The sequence below is a fragment of the Carica papaya genome, chromosome 9 (genome assembly GCF_054855325.1).
Source record: "Carica papaya isolate Zhongbai chromosome 9, ASM5485532v1, whole genome shotgun sequence".
NCBI classification, from domain to species: Eukaryota; Viridiplantae; Streptophyta; class Magnoliopsida; order Brassicales; family Caricaceae; genus Carica; species Carica papaya.
Window position 1 is genome coordinate 2160669 of NC_142317.1, and position 17564 is coordinate 2178232.

Sequence of the window (17564 nt, forward strand, 5' to 3'; positions counted from 1 at the left end):
GTCATAAGTAACTAACTTTTTATTACACATTTTCACTTTGTTTCTTCACAAGCAATATCTTGTTCTGAGGACACGTGTCAGCATACCCAGACAGCAACCGCATCTTACCCTTTGGTTCTTAGGCTAACCCCATTTGGACGCGTGTCCTTCAGATTGTATGGAGTGTTCGCCAATCACGAGATGACACGTCATTGCTCACGGCCACTGATCTTTGACAGCTCCTGAGCTTTTTTTCTTTTTCATCGGCGTTCATTTAAGTATTAGTGTATTTATTCATTGATTAAATTTAATTATTAATTATTTTTAAGCATATTTAAATATAACTTAAATATTTTAATTTTTAATATTAAAAATAAAAAAAATAAAAAATTAAATTATAACAAAATAATATTAAAATTAAATTGTAACAAGTAAGTACTTAAACATTAGTCACTAATTTAATGATTTAACATAAAAAACAATCAATATGGTACCAAGTAGTGACAATGATGTAACATTTCATAAGTACAACAAGTTACAAGATTGGAATCTTTTATCTTTTTCAATTATTATTATTTAATATATATATATATATATATACACACATATATATTGAGGTTTGATTAGTAATTAGAACAGACAATTGTACGTACGTCATGCTTGTGATTAATTAAACTAACTTTATTACTTAAATTAATTTTATGCTATGCTAAAATTTTATCTTTCTTAGTGACTAAATTAAATACATTAAACTAATTGTTGTACGACGATGGCAACAAATAACTACCCACTATCATGACTTCATTCAATCCCATCTTGTCCCCTTCAATCAATAAAACAATTGGCATATACATACACACACACACACGCACGCATATATGTATATATTCTCATTAGAACATTATAATTGTCACGTGTTAAAAAAATCAAATGACCAGAAAAAAGAAAAGAAGAAGGAATGGAGAACTTGGTACGTTTATTAACCTGCGAACATAAATGACAAGAACTTGCATTTAAAGATGGTGTTTGGTTTGAATATTTTTATTTTGTTAAATCAGTTTATGATATACGTCGTGTTTGGTTATGGAGATATAATTTGACGTGTTTGGTTATGGAGATATAATTTGACGTGTTTGGTTATGAAAGGGATAGTCATGGAGGTGTTTGTGTGACCCATTTTATTTTATTAGTTAACTTATATATTTTCTTAGTCTTTACTAAAAAAAAATATAATTATTTTTTTGTTGCAATAAAATTTATTTTGTATTTTTTTAATACATTTTTATAAAAATATTTTTATTAAATTTTGTTAATGTGTGTTTTTTTTTTGTATTTTTACCAATTTTTGCAAACGCTAATTATTTATAAAAGCTTATACATTAAATAAAAATACAATACTCAATATATGTTTTACTTATTTTCAAGAATTTATAAAATTAATCTCATTTATTTCTAAATTTTATTTTTTGTATCATATGTTAATTCTGTATAATTAAATTGCGGCAATATATATATATATATATATAAATGATAAATTTGTACTGAGTAGAAATTTATCAATGAAACAAAAAAAAAAAAATGAGTTTAATAATCTAGAGATTAACTCAAAAAGAATTTAGCTAAGAGGCCAGCAGTCCCTACATATCCTCCTCCTCCTTAAAATATGTCATATATATACATATACACAAACAGGATGATAGAAGTTTAATTAAATATATGTGCATATATATAGTAGGTAATCAGCAAATATTGAATATATACGTTTATATATAGACAGTAGACATATTTTCAACCTGTAACAATGTATGCAGTACTTTAGTTAATGATAAGTCTGATCAAAGAAAAGCATTAAAATACATGCATACAACTTTGGATGATACAGTGAAAAACCTTGGGTTTCTTTAACAGGTTAAGCCCTAAAACCAGACAAACAAATGTTCGATTTTTTGCTCTGCGTGTGTGTGTGTGTATATGTATAGACATATACATACACACCCATTAATCACACTCCCCCCCAAAAAAAAGAAAAAGAAAAGAAAAAAAGGAAATGAGAGCATCTAAAACTTCTAATATAAACCACAGCATAAAAGCTCAAGATCTCACTCAAAACTCTTTCCATTTTTCTCTCTACCTATATTTTATCATTCCTCCATTAGTATAAATCCTTATTGGTAAACCACAGATCGAGATTGTTCAAAAGTTCTTTCACCCTTTATCCAAGATTGGAAAAGAGAGTTAATCAGTGATCTTTTAGGTTTTTGTCAGAGGAATTATGGGAAGGGGCAAAGTTGAGCTGAAGAGAATAGAGAACAAAATCAACAGGCAAGTAACTTTTGCAAAGAGAAGAAATGGGTTGCTCAAGAAGGCTTATGAACTCTCAGTTCTTTGTGATGCTGATATCTCTCTCATCATCTTTTCTAACCGTGGGAAGCTTTATGAGTTTTGTAGCAGCTCTAGGTATGCATTTCATCCCTCTCTCTCTCTCTCTATATATATATATGTGTGTGTGTGTGTGTTTGTCTATATATATTCACCCATGTGTATGTATATGAGGATTAGATCTTATTTTGTTTGTGCCAATATTTGTAATGGGTTTCATTGGTTTTGATTAGTTTTATTATATATACACACGAGAGAGCGAGAGAGAGAAAATCTAGGGTCTTTCATGGCTGTTCTTCATTAATATGAAGATCTTTCTTTTTTTCTTTTTTCTTTTTCCTGACTTCAGAAACTGATGTGTGGTAATGGAATAGTAGTACTCTAGAAAGAACAGACTTAAAAAAGATTATATAGAAATTAAGAACTCGCTACTTACCTACCACCTTTTTAACCTACGGATCTATACTATCTCTGTGTGGATATATGTAAAGAGAGCAAAGATAAGGAACTTGTTTCTTTCTCTCTCCTTTTACTTTAAAATAGAAACAGATTCTTTGAGTGACTTACAGTATTATTGACCCAGTTATTAGGTCAATTTCAATTTATGAAGATCAAAGGAGATGCTTGTTTAAGCCAGATAACCCTTTTGTTTGTCAGACTTTAGATCATAATTAACCGCTAATTAAACAAAAACTGGTTTACTGTTAAGATTTTGTTCCTGAGATGTGATGCTTTGCAGTGACTACAGTCTTCTGCACTTTGTTGTGCTGTAAAAGAACTGGTTCAGAGAGGAATTAAGAAAGAAAGAAAGAGAGAAAGCTGCTTTTCCTTCAAAGCTGAATAGATCTAAAGACCACCTATTTTTGGCTAAGATTGTTTCTTTTTGAAGTTCATTATTATTTTTCTAGAACTCCACCTTGATTTTCTTTTTCCCGATTGTTAATTTTAATCTCATTTAACTAGTTGTGTAATTTTTTCGCGACTAATCTAAGCTTGAACTAATAAGAATATATTTTAAGATTTCGGTCTCTCTAGTACCTCATCCAGGCCAGATTGGAATTGAATTAAAGACGAAACTCTTACTCATTCGTAATAAGGAGGAAAAGCTAATAAATCAAGACTGGTTAGTAGTAGTGATGCTTGATAACCTTCTAGGTTTAACCAGTAATAGAAATAAACGGTATAATTTGGTTTAGGAAGTTATGGTGAGAGGATCTACTTATTTGGTGCTGAGCTATACAGACTGTGTTGCATGTCTCCTTGGTGAAAATGTAGCAATCGACATATGTTTCTCCTGTAAAGAGCTTATCTTTTCTTGTTCATGTAGCTAGTGTGTTGAAATGGAAGTTTTTAGTTTTAGTTTGTAAGTGGTGAGTCACCTAGCAATCTTGATATAAAAAATTATATATTTTGTGTAATAAATATACGTTATATGTAATTTCTTCACGAATATAACTTACCTATTTTCAGTTAATCTTTTATAATTAAGATATATAATAACAATCAATATTAAAACTTTAAAACTCTAACACTTGGATCTTTTAAGGTAATTCAATGTAATAAAAAACTTAAGTTGGTAAAGAAACTTGTAGTATATTATATATACATTAATATATATATATATATATAATAGAAATTATTTTTAATTCGTTAAGCACGTTAAAAACAATTAATATAGTAAAATAGATTGCATGATTAATTCAGTGGATCCATTGATTTTAAGGAAACTTTTTTTCTATTTTAAAAAATTTTCAGAAAATTCTCCAACCAACTCAATTAATTTTTGAATATAAATAATATCTAAAATGTAAACTTACATTAAATTTTAAACCAAATTTTGCTTTAGAACAACTTGACTACTAGGTTATCACGATTTGACTTTGATAGTTATGGATTAGTACCAAGATTGATTCCTAGACAGACGTATCAAATTTTAATAGCTAACACAATAGCAATAAAAATGTTTCTTTCTTTATTGAGATTGTATGAATAAATATCCGAACCAAAGTATGTTATTGTTATGAGGGCGTGTACATTAATGAGTTCTTTACCCCAGTAGGGGATAAAGTGACATAAATTTTGAGAATTTAAGAGAAGTTTACAGCGAGACGAGCCATTTATCATTATGATAAGTGTAAAGTGAAAGTGCGGTGAAATATACAACTAAGACATTCTAACAGATCGGTAGACTTGAACTTTGTTCCTACATGACCTGATCAATTCGATCAGACACTCACCTTCTTATTTCATTGTTCAACTCTTTGACAACACGAAAAAATTATAGTTTAATTCTTTAACAATATGAAAAAAATCAAAAGCTCCACCGTCCTTCTCTATCTGTCAAAGAGTTGGAAGGGTAGAGACCTTTGGTGTCCCTTCCAATCAATAATTAAAGCCTCATAATCACTAATTAATATGCTTTTCTTTATTTATGATTCGATATTCTGGTGTCTTAAGTGTCGAGGAAGAACACCAATCTATCATGAACTTGGTGGTTAAACTCTACTGCAATGATGATGATGTAGGAGAGGTCCAGTGAAAATATAGCTTGATGCTAGAATGATAAAAAACTTAGCACATCTCATTCTTATTACTTTTTTAATATAAAAAGAAAACAAAAAATAAAAATAAAAAATCATCTCATTCAAAATCTTAATTATGAATTCCCTTCTCTACCATTTCATACATTGGAACGCACCGTTCTTATAGAGAGGAAAACACTTTCATATCTTCTTAACTCGAAATGGATCGGGAGAGGAAATATTTCTTTTTTTTTAGGATACTTATAGGACTGTATCCACTAGAAACAGAATGAGGCATGTAGCTTAGAGGATTAGAGCACGTGGCTACGAACCACAGTGTCAGGGGTTCGAAGCCCTCCTCACCCACAATCAGTTTAAGTACTTTATATAATTCGGTTAGATCTCTTTGTTCAATTGTAAATCACCATGTAATTGAGTAATGACACATAATAATGCGTGGTTGTAGAATAAGATTATATTATAAAGGTTAGTTTAGATAACTAATCCTTGAAACTATGAAAGAGAGTTAGATGATATTGTAATGTATGAATTACTAAATTAAATAGAATGTTATCTTTAGTTGACTTTACTTTCTTTTTTTTATCTCTCTTCTCTTTTTTACTGTTTTTCTTTTTATCAATAGTATCAAAATAGTTGATAGTCGAGTTTGATTAAAACTCTAATATGATAAAAGATTAAATGGTTCTTCAAATCAAATCATTTTTTTTATTTGAACTCATTTTTATTGAACCTTAGTAAGTTCTTTCTTTTTTATTTTTATTAATCTTAAGTTGGATTACAAACACATTTGAAAGAACATGTTATTGAAAAAAGTGAGAAGCAATACGTGAAACCACTAATACAACTTATGAAGTGAATCTTGCTATGTTTAGATTGTTGCTTAATAATAATTGTAATGTTGAGGTTAAACATCATTGATCTAATAATTTTTTAAATTAACTCATTAGTTTTGAAAACTTGCAAACTTAATTTGTTGTGGTACGAGATTGAATTTCTATATGAAATTAATAATCACATATGTTTTAGTATACGACTGATGTATCACAATTTCGACGCTTAAACAATTAGTATCTTCATCAAAATCACGCATCACAATTATAAATTCAAAATCTATAAAGTTCAAAATTGCACCAGTAAGAAGAAAGAAAATTAATGAACTTGGAAAACTTTTATACTATGAAGATTCACAAAACATATCTAATACATTACAATAATAATAACTCAAAACCCCAACACTTGTATAGTATCTAAATCATCACGTCAAGTACTCTTCAATCGTTAGTATTTTTTAGAAAAAAATTTAAAAAAAATAATATTTTGTGAATAAAATTATTTATTATAATATTTTTATTATTGTAGAATAGCTTTTGATTGGTAGGATTGAACTTATATAAAATTTGTTAGTACTATGATTGGTACTTTGTGGTTTTAGCTCTACATCTAAAATAGTTTCAAAACAAGGGTAAAGATAATATATGTGTGTATATATATATATATGTATGTATAGGAAAAGGGTAGTGCTGTACTATTCACACTTTCCCAATTCTCATTGACACTCCTTTTTTTTGCAATAATTCATTTTTGGAAATGACTAAACTAATATGAGGTACTGTAAGTAGCACTTCCCCAATACAGTACCTTACAAATCTGTTCTTCACAGTTTGAGCCAGCCCCAGCGTTGGGTTTCCTGTTCATATCAAAATTGTACCAATTAATTTTCCCTATTAATTATATTAATTACATTATTCAACATATCTTATCTAATTCCATTATGTTTCACTACTAAACTCACTTTTTTATTTTCACATTCTTCCAATTATAAGCATGGTGGAAATGCTTGAAAAATATTATCAATGTAGTTATGGGGCACAAGGAATTCCGAACCAACCAGTCCACGAGATACAGGTAAAGAACAAGAAATTTTATTTGTAATAAGTACGAAATAGATAAAGTTATGGAGTCTGTTTACTCTATACTTGATCAAACATTCTCTGACTTCACATATTAGTCGTAGTGTGTGTGTGTATATATATATAGTTTCATAGTGATATCATGAGACCAGAAGAAAATAATTATAAGCATCGTGGGATGCAGAGCTACCAAGAGTACTTGAAGCTGAAAGCAAGAGTTGATGTTTTACAAAGGTCTCAAAGGTAAGTTAAACATTCACTTTCTTGGAATTAATATTGTTATATCTGAAATCAATGCATTGAAGTTGGTTTTTGCTAGTTTAAGTATTTTCTTGATCTTCAATAACACAGAAATCTTCTTGGGGAAGATCTGGCTCCATTAGACACGAAGGAGCTTGAGCAGCTAGAGCATCGACTCGAAACATCTTTAAAGCAGATCAGATCAACAAAGGTAAGAAAGTAGACAACCCCTTATTCTTACTAATCTAATTTTTATTGATTTACAAATAGTTGATGGAACCATTCATTAGGGTTATAAAAAATTAATTTAATTTCATTAAGTAACTATCAATTTTGTCTAAACATTTGCACTTCTCTCCTCTTCTTTTTTTGTTCTGTCGCAGACCCAGTTCATGATCGGTCAGTTAGCTGATCTCCAGAACAGGGTAAGTGTCTATCAATATGTGTGTGCGAGTGTGTGTCTATATATATAAATACATATATATGCCTGGTTAGGATACGCTTCTGTGCCAAAAAGTAAGTATCTGTCAATACCCACAGCCTTATTTGTTGGTGCAGGAACAAATTTTATTGGAAGCCAATAGAAGCTTAAGAAAGAAGGTAACTTTTTCCTGTAAAAATAACTTTTCAGTTGAGGTTTCTCTTGATTAAACTTGAAGTTTTGCTTGGTTTTTGCGATGATTGTTGATCTGCCCGGGTATTCTTCAGAAATGAACTTGTTATAAATTATGTTAACGTGAGTTTTTTTCTTTTTTGGTTTAACTGTTCTACCTGGTATAGGTTAACTAGAGATAGTTCATTATGGCAACCCAAGATTGCCATTTTTCTGATGTAAAACTCTTTGAAGATACATCCTAAACTTTTAAGTAGCTTTTGCTGAAAAAATGGTCTGCTTAGCAAGCTGCTACAGTTATTAGATCTATATACTATATCATCTTCTGTATTCTCTTGGTGATATTTTACACTACTTTAAATGCTTTGTTCCAATATGATTAATCCCAAACTATTGAATTATCTCCATTAACGAGTCATTACCAGTTGGAGGAAGGTAGCTCACAATTCCCAATTCGACTTGACTGGGAACCCAGCTGCCAAAGCGTTCACCTTCCGGCTAACTCAGGAGGCTTCTTTTATCCCCTGCAAACAAATTCTTTTGGGTAACCATTTTTTCCTTCATATTACCACCAACAACTAATGTGATCTCATGATTTTTAAAATGAAATACTTGTATATTTAAGTTTCCAACTATTTACGATAAAAAAATTATATTATGAGTTCGATTCAAACTGATGTAAACTAAAAATTTATACACATCATATAACATGTTTTGAAAAGCCGGATTAATTATCTTTGATTCTCTGTATTTAAATTTTCAATCACAGATATCATCCATTGGCAACAGAGGAGGTAAGTTTTGTTGCAGGTCATAACCAAAATGTTAGTGGATTCAGTATGCCTGGATGGATGCTTTGAATTGTTGTTATTCTGCATCAAACTTGAATTTGCTAATGGTGTTTCAATTTTTCACTTCATTTTTATGGGTTGTGATCAGTTTTATAAAGCTTGTAACTATTGCTTGTTGAAGACAGTTACTATATGTATGTACTGTAAGTAAGTATATGTTTGTATGTTGTAATGACTTAAAACATGGCTGATATTTTTAATTATATTTCTGATAAATTTTCTCTTTTTTACTTGGAGAAATTTGTTGAGAAAAAAAAAAAAAAGTAATTTACTTTGGTATTTTATTTTTCATATATTATGTGGTCAGAATAGATAGATGAATTATTGTACCTTCTGATTAAATCAAGGTGAAGAGTGTGTGTGTGTGTGTGTGTGTATATATTTGTATGTATATATGTGTGTGTGTGATGTAGACACAATCACATGCCTAGGGATTGGCTCGGTCGAAGGGTACAAACATGGTTCGACCATTTCATGCATGTATATATATATACGTATATATATATATATATATGTGTGTGTGTGTGTGTGTGTATGCATATGTAGGATATATTATTAGTTAATTGAATAGTATATCATAAATTGATTAAGATAAAATTTCTAATTTCATTTGAGAACACGAATTGGGAGGTTATTAAAACTTAACCACGTGCATACTGTGATTTAATAGTTAAACTATCATCTTTTATTTCAAAATTATGAATTTAAATTTTAATAAAAATATAAAATTTATCTGAATGTTTGATTCCATAAAATTAAAATTTAAATTTATTAATATAATTATTTTAATAAAATTATATTAATTTTTAATAAATTTAATATATTTTTTAGAGAAAATAATATTTTATTCCTATTAGATTCTTTCAGTTAAAAGAATTTAATCTAATTTTTTTTATAAAAAATACTTAAATTAAATATAATTACTATCATTTTATAATTAAAATATTAAAACTATGAATAAAAATCACACAAATACATAAATTTATAACATATTTGAAATAAATAATATAGTAAAAAAAATTTAATTACTAATCACTTTTTAATTAAAGAATTGACACGTTATTTCTTCAATAAGAGATTGTATATTCAAGTCGGATAATATTTTTATATATATCACTGTTTAAATAAATATTATGATTGATGTATATGTATCACATAATTAATAAATATATAAATTTATTAAAAAAATTAATTAAAATTAAAATTTTTTTGAATTATTAAAATTTTTAAAATTGTAATATCCATTTTATAATTTTTATCGTATAAAATATTTAAAGATCACTTTAAATAAAATATTAATATATATTTTAATATTAATTTCAATGATTTATTGTAATGAGTTACCATATTTATTACGCATAAATGAATCGAATTATAATTTTCACACTAATTTAAGTAATTATAAAGAGATCTAAAACCTATAAACTATATTTTTTACTATTAGAAATATTATTTTGAACAATATTAAAATTAATATTTATATTGGAAAATCTAATTAATTTTATTATAAAAAAAAAAACCAAATGTCGACAGACTTGGCTGAGAAGATAATAAATAAATAAATCCCGAAGGACGAAGCAGATTCAGATTCATAGTACTTGGTTGGAGATAGGACATGCAGCCGTCAGGCAGGAATAATCAAAGCAGCAAACTTCATTCCGTGGACTGCGTCTGACCAAAACGACGGCGTCAACATCAATCCATTCTTCATAGCGGAGGAGATCGAGAGAGCCCGGCGAAAGCGAGAGACAGTCGGAGGAGTTAGAAATGGTAATTAAAGGGACCCCAGCAGCGCGTGGATATCACATGCCTGCAGAGTGGGAGCGTCATTCTCGGTGCTGGATGGGTTGGCCTGTAAGTATGCTAATCGAATTGGTTGGTTTTTGCATGTTTTGTTCAAAATTCTGTACCCAACAGTGATCTTGATCACTCAGGATTGATGGGGTTTTCTGCAGTTTGTGATTCGACATGGATTCTCTCTGTCGGGCGACGGGTTTCGTCTGGTTTTGTCTATAAGGATTCTGTTGTCAGATCAATTCGAATGCTATCCATCTGTTCGATGATTTTCCCTCGTTTATGTCTTCGATAATAATCATACCCTTGTTTTCGAGAGAATTTATACGACTTCGATAAGCTGCAATGTTCTCTCTTTGTCTCTCTCTATAGCCTAATCAAATTGCTGTCGTACTTGTGTTCCCGTGTCACATATCATGAAGTTTCTTAGAGAAGAAGGCACATGCCATGAATCTATTCGGGTAACGAAGGAAAATGAGTACAAGATGTTTGATATTAGTCCACGGACAAGTAGTTTGGTTACTGAATTTCTTAGCAAAGAAAATGAGCACTTGATGCAATACCTAATATATATGCGTGTGTGGGCTTGTGGTACAGTTTTGAATCAACAATTCAATAAAGTTCAGGGGAAGATTCTAGGTCCCTAATATGATCCTTCAAATTAATCTTGTTTACAAAAACATTCGAGTGAGTTGTTAATTTAATTGAGATCGATTCCCGGAATGTGTTTGGCCAAAATTTTGATATCTTTTCTTGAGGGGTAATGAAGCTTTTATGTTTTTAGATGTCTTTCTGTCCTTAAAAGGCCATATTTTTCTGCTTTCATAGGTGGACAAGTAGATGGTTTTATGATTGTTTGAGTTGGTTTCGGATTCGAAATTTATGACCTAGAAATAGGAATACGGTACAAATAAGATAAAAATTTGAATAAAAATATCTTTGTAATTCTAAATTAGCTTTACGCTTAATTCATGCGATATATTTTTATAATTTCTTTCTTGACATGTGGTAATATGAATATATAATTGTAAAATTTAGGATATTGGATGTGATTAAAATAGTTTTTAACCAAGTGTAAAATTACAGTTATAAAGATTGGTTTTTGTGATGAGACTTCTTTTTACATAACAGGAACGCCTAGATAACTGGCGAGAGAATGCAGTGCATGTCCAGCAAGTGTTCACGAAGGTTGCAATTGCAATCTCCAAATTTGAGCCTGTGACTATCTGTGCAAGTCCTGCTCAGGTTGGTACAATTTGCAACGAATGAAACCTTTCAATCTCATAAATGCTTTTCATTTGGTTATTGGCTTGACCAATTTTAATTCATTTGTATGCTCAGTGGGAGAATGCACGAAGCCATCTGCCTGAAAACATCAGGGTTATTGAGATGAGCATGAATGATTCTTGGCTTCGCGATACAGGGCCAACAGTGAGCTTCTTCCTTATTCATTAAAATTTAATCTCTTTTCATATTTAATAGATGAGTTTTTAGTTGGATATTTTCTTTCAGTAATCCTGATAGAATTGATTCTCAGCTTGATATCATTTAGAACTAAATGAATTTTTTTTTTTCAATTTCTTTTGGTTTCTCTCTCATAGTTTGTTGTTAATAAGAAGGCATCCAATCCTGCTGCTTCAGAGCAACCGGTTGCTGGAATTGATTGGAATTTCAATAGTTGGGGTGGTAGGCACTAAAACATACAATCTCAATCTGTCAGAAAGACTGTAAACAGATGATGGATATCAAAATAAAATTATATTATATGTGAAAATGTAATCCTTTTTAATGACTACTTCATTCAGGGGTTGATGATGGTTGCTATCAAGATTGGAGTCTTGATCTTCTTGTGGCAAGGAAGGTTAGTGCAACAGAATAGATCATATCCATCTACTGCTCATATCCCTTCTTTATTCAGGTGTAGTACAGATTTAGCTTTGCTAGTAAATTGATCTTTATTTTCAATTTGGTTCTAGATTCTGGAAATTGAGCATCTCCCTAGGTTTCCACATTCTATGATTCTTGAAGGTGGAAGCATCCACGTTGATGGAGAAGGTGAATATTTATGCCCTGTTTGACTAGTAGTTTATTTCCTTTTGGTTTTTGTATCTAGCTCGGCTACTTGACTGTATTTACTTGCATGATCATATTGTTCTTGTCTCCATTTTACTTAAGATCATATGAAAAATATGCTAAACCGTTGGTGTAAATTTTTTCATTACTTCTTATGGAGATCACATTTGGCATTTTGTTGCCTCAGAACTAAACCGTTGGGATTTTCTAATGCTAAGGATTTTTAATTGTACTTCAGTGCTTTTTGCTCAAGGTCTGGTAGGTAGAAGTGGTCATAATGACAACTCTTGATTGGTCATCGTTTGATAGTTCATCTGGTTTCATTATAACTCTCAGGAAATCTCCTATACGCAGAGCTGTTTCTTAATACTCTCTGCGAAATTATGGTGCTGGCTCTGTTTGGATGATTTATGAGGTTAGCATGGTACCACGGTGATATGAGAAGAAGGAAGCAATTTCTTAGAAGAAGGAATTCAATAGTATACCCTTTGTTTCAGGGAAAAATAAAGAATAAGAATGAAGCAGTTATCTCTTATTCTCTTTTCTCTTATCTGCCTTGTGTTTTATTTGGAAGAAGAGGAATTACTTATCGGACTTTAAAGATTTCTTTTTCTTTTGACACTTTTGAGGATGTTGTTTTCCTGATAGAACCAAAGATAGTTGGCTTTGGACCCTTTATTTTTTGTTTGCGTCATTCTCTCTCTATTAATGAATTTGGAGACCTTGTATATAAAATGTCTTTTTTGCATGGGAAGCACTTGCTTGATGTCTTGTTTACATTGTCCTGTATTTTCCTGTTTTAAAAGTAAAAGTTAGATTCACTGGAGAATTTAAATGCACGGATGTTGTTTTCCTGATAGAACCAAAGATAGTTGGCTTTGGACCCTTTATTTTTTGTTTGCGTCATTCTCTCTCTATTAATGAATTTGGAGACCTTGTATATAAAATGTCTTTTTTGCATGGGAAGCACTTGCTTGATGTCTTGTTTACATTGTCCTGTATTTTCCTGTTTTAAAAGTAAAAGTTAGATTCACTGGAGAATTTAAGTGCACGGATTGCTGTCAGATGTGATGCTTTTATTGGCAGGTTTAATTTACCATTTCTAAAACTAGTGAACCATAGGAGTCATATATGATTGAGTCAATTCTTTTTCTTGGTAATTTTCCAAGTAATCTTATTGGAGATTACCTGTTCTTTTCTGAAATTGTTGTTCCAGGTTGTTTTTAGGGCATGAAACTCGCAGTTAACCTAATTATAAAAGATTGTAAATTAATCTTAGCTAATGATATATCTTGTTTGTCATATTTTCAAATCTGGAATTGTGGACTTAGCCTGTTAAATGACCATCTATTTCAGAATAATTTCACTGTCTGGCAAAATAATTCTATACTTTGGATTTTTTTTCTCACATCTTGTTCAATATACAGGAACTTGCCTTACCACCGAGGAATGCCTCTTGAATAAAAACAGGAACCCTCATTTGACGAAAGAGCAGATAGAGGAAGAGCTTATGGCATACCTTGGAGTTACGAAGGTCATTTGGTTGCCTCGTGGATTATATGGTATTTAGTTTTCATATGATTGATCGTTTTTTCAGTAAAAGGCTTGATCTTCTTCTGCATTTTTAATGAAATATTTTCTCTAAATACACTCTACCCCCACCCCCTTTTAGCATCATAAAATTCTGCTGAACTTTTTAGTATGTGATACACTTCTGGGATTCTGTTCTTAGTGAAATTGGTTTTGCTTTTGGGTTTTGTGTTGATTTTTGTCTTAGAAATAATACATAAATATTGATAGGTAGTTTAATATAGTGGTAATATCTATTATGGTGTTTAACAGGTGATGATGATACTAATGGTCATATTGATAATATGTGCTGCTTTGCGAAGCCTGGTGTGGTTTTGTTGTCTTGGACTGACGATGAAACAGATCCTCAGTATGAAAGATCAGTAGAAGCCTTATCTGTTCTCTCCAATGCTACTGATGCTAAGGGCCAGAAATTACAAGTAATTAAACTCCATGTGCCAGGGCCACTTTATATGACAGAAAAAGAAGCTGCAGGAATTTTTCAGGCACGCATTTTGATACACTGGAATTTTTCTCTCGTCTCTATATCTAAGTTTCGTCTATTTAGAAGAAATGGTAGAAAAGTTTTGTTAATAATAATCAGAATGGCTTCTAGCAATAGATGAAGTCTGTGGATAGACTACAGTTTGCTTCCATAGTTGCATGGTAGGGACTTATAGGGAGCAGGTCTCTCTCCTGTCATTCTGAAGTTTTTATAGAAAAAGAAAATTGTTAGAAAGAAGATAAAAAGTTACAATAGCAGGGGATAATGCATCCTCCTAAAAGAACAAACGAAGGAAAAAAAAACAAGGGAAGAAAACGTAACAATGGATCAATACTGCTTTTCAATCTGGCCTAAAGGTAGCCAAAGAGACATTTCCAAATATTGTGAGTTTTGGCCCAGAAAGAAGTAAAAAAAATTAATGTTCTCAAAAGAAAGACGCAAGTAAGTGACACCCCCCTAGAAAATCAGTGGAGGGATATTATGTCGTGGTTGTTGCTCCAACTACTGCAGCTCATTTGCTCATCGGTGTTGGGGCTGCATTTCTTTCTGCAAATATCTCAACTTTGTTTTCCTTCCTCTGAATGTGTGATGGAGAATGATACTGGGAGGAGTTGCTTGACCACAACAAATAGTTTGCTTAGGGTCTTAGGTTTGTGAAATGACAGAGAAAACTGATTAACCATCAACTTTGCTACTTGCTACTTGCAAGAGAATATCTTTATTTCTTCTGACCAAATTTCTATGCGAGTTTTAAGTTATAAATACTCTTAGGCATCATTATCCACTAACATGAGAGCCTTAATGGTTGTGTAAGTATGAGCTTCAACCCTCTTGTTTTACTGTGGGTGAGAATATAACATGATCAAGTTGTCTAAAAATAATAAGAAAATAATAAAAAATAACTTGACAGAGGGGAATGAGCTTTACATGCTTTTTTTATGCGTGGCTTGATTGAGTGCCACAAGGTTGATTGCTTCTACACTTGGACCATGTGCAGTAAATGAAAGTTAAAAGGTTACTATGATAATCTAATGGTGTTCAATGTTTATGTGCCAGGAGGGAGATGCTAAATCAAGACTTCCAGGTACAAGGCTTGCTGCTTCATATGTGAACTTTTATATTGCCAATGGAGGGATTATCACACCGCAGTTTGGGGACAAAAGGTGGGATGATGAAGCTGTCCAAGTCCTGTCTCAAGCCTTTCCAGAACATGAAGTAAGTTAAACCTTCTGCTAATTACGTGTTTTTGCTATCTTCTTATGATAGGATGAATCAAGTGTAGAGTATTAATTCATCTTATGCTTAGGTAATTAACATATTCTACAAGTGTACCAAACAGTAGTTCTTATTTGTTTGTCCTTGCTCAAAGGCTTAATAGAATTCTAACCAATTGGATATGATAGTTTGAGGAAATCGGGCAAGAATACACAAGAAACTTTGGCAGTTGAATCAGTGGTCATCTGATATTCCAGGGAGATTTTATTTTATACCTGTAGCATGTTTCAGAAGCTTGGAAGTCCCAAAATGTTTGATAGTCATTCTACGTGGTTATGCGCATATGAGTCTACAGATAGAAATGATTTTTCTTTTGTGTTAACCATTTCCCAACTAAGTTTTCAGATGTTACCTTCTGTTCTCTTATACTTTTAGGGATGATACCTGCTGAATAGGCACACTGTATATTTAGTCAGAAATTAGGATTTATGGACTGAAAATGCAATTCTCGTGGAACCCAATGGCAAAAGGTCACCAATATTTCACAGTCTGCATTTGATAATATTACGAGTGAACATCATAGTGCAAGTCTACGGTTAAATTTTGTTTTTAGTCGGACAGTTGGGTATTAGTCCCTGCAACTGTTTTAATATTTAGATAGTTGATCTCGATGCAGCCTTCTAAATTATATTTTCTAGCAAACCTGTTAATAATGCTTGTATGGAGCAGTTGGTGAGAATTGAAGGTGCAAGGGAGATTGTCTTGGGTGGTGGAAATATACATTGCATTACTCAGCAGCAACCAGCCATACCAATTAGCAGTAAGCATGACTTTCTAACTGGCTCCAAGGGACATCTTACCCATGACTCATACTTGAGCTTATGAGAAATTCATTAGTGGCACTACCACCTGAGCCAAAGGCTTGTGGTTGGTAACATGATTTATTAGCTTTCTATGCCTTGATTACTATTCCTGGTTCTATATTATTCCTCTTGTGGTATATACTACCTTATTGCTGGATTTATCAGAGCCAAGGTCTTGGTGTCAGAATCTGCAGTGATAATGCAGTTTGATGCATATTTTATAGAAGTGCATAAATGTAATACTGGAATTTTCTTTGTTTATCCCCCTTATCCCCCATTCTGAAAGGAATATTAGATAAGAAATTCTTTTCCTAGTGTTCGATCGACTTGAACCCAGTTGAGAAAAAGATAATACTAACAGACAAAATGTCTTTCTTGTTGCAACAGTGCTATAAACTATTTTTCATGTTTTGGAACATAATTCCTCTAAATTGAAGGCAAATTAGTGAGTCTTGTTCTCTTAGATGCCCAATGCCCATAGATTTATGGCGTAAAGAAGTTATATTAGATACATATGTTCTCTTAGTTCGAGTTAATTTAGTACAGAATCATTCTCACTTTTATTTGAGAGAATTTCGATGATGATAAAGATATATTATTCTCTTTCATATTAAATATTGTTTACCATATAAAAAATTACAAAAAAAATATATCGTTTATATTTGATAAGATTTTCTTACATAATTAATATTGTTAGTGAAAATTTAACTTTCAGCGACTAGTTTATAATTGACAGTATAGATGTTTATAGGAGAAGTAGATGACTTATTGTGTTTAACGTGAATTTCTTCGATAAACGTGTAGAGTGTTGAATTTTGATGAAGTTCAATTTTATTTAGTTATTAATAAAAATTTGTCATGATACGTTGGATCCGGTTGAATTATTTACAAATTCTATTTAACATGATTATGAGCTAATAAAATTTTTTCACAAAATTATTAATTAATATTATCGATTAATCATATTAAATTAAAAAAATAGTGTATAAAATTTTAATTAGAGTTTACTTTTCATTATTTAAAAGAAATT

At 31.1% G+C, this 17564-nt stretch overlaps 2 protein-coding genes across 5 annotated transcripts; both read left to right on the forward strand.

Annotated features, from left to right (window-relative positions):
- Nucleotides 1–1930: 1930 nt before the first annotated feature.
- Nucleotides 1931–8745, forward strand: LOC110823216 (agamous-like MADS-box protein MADS2). Its single transcript, XM_022053552.2, has 8 exons — nucleotides 1931–2436; nucleotides 6725–6806; nucleotides 6996–7054; nucleotides 7163–7262; nucleotides 7435–7476; nucleotides 7610–7651; nucleotides 8090–8208; nucleotides 8434–8745. The coding sequence occupies exons 1-8, from the start codon at nucleotides 2252–2254 to the stop codon at nucleotides 8522–8524; spliced, it is 720 nt and encodes a 239-aa protein (XP_021909244.1). The 5' UTR covers nucleotides 1931–2251; the 3' UTR covers nucleotides 8525–8745.
- Nucleotides 8746–10063: 1318 nt separating this feature from the next.
- On the forward strand, nucleotides 10064–16848 carry EMB1873 (porphyromonas-type peptidyl-arginine deiminase family protein). 4 transcript variants are annotated; one of them, XM_088211446.1, is made up of 11 exons: nucleotides 10065–10369; nucleotides 10450–10770; nucleotides 11441–11554; nucleotides 11651–11740; nucleotides 11911–11995; nucleotides 12115–12170; nucleotides 12286–12364; nucleotides 13810–13944; nucleotides 14225–14457; nucleotides 15513–15671; nucleotides 16401–16848. In XM_088211446.1, the coding sequence occupies exons 2-11, from the start codon at nucleotides 10726–10728 to the stop codon at nucleotides 16554–16556; spliced, it is 1152 nt and encodes a 383-aa protein (XP_088067572.1). In that variant the 5' UTR covers nucleotides 10065–10369; nucleotides 10450–10725; the 3' UTR covers nucleotides 16557–16848. The 4 variants fall into 4 exon arrangements, with proteins under 4 accessions (XP_088067570.1, XP_088067572.1, XP_088067571.1 ...); XM_088211445.1 differs by having other exon boundaries at nucleotides 10471–10770; XM_088211444.1 differs by lacking the exon at nucleotides 10450–10770 and having other exon boundaries at nucleotides 10064–10369; nucleotides 11929–11995.
- Nucleotides 16849–17564: the final 716 nt, after the last annotated feature.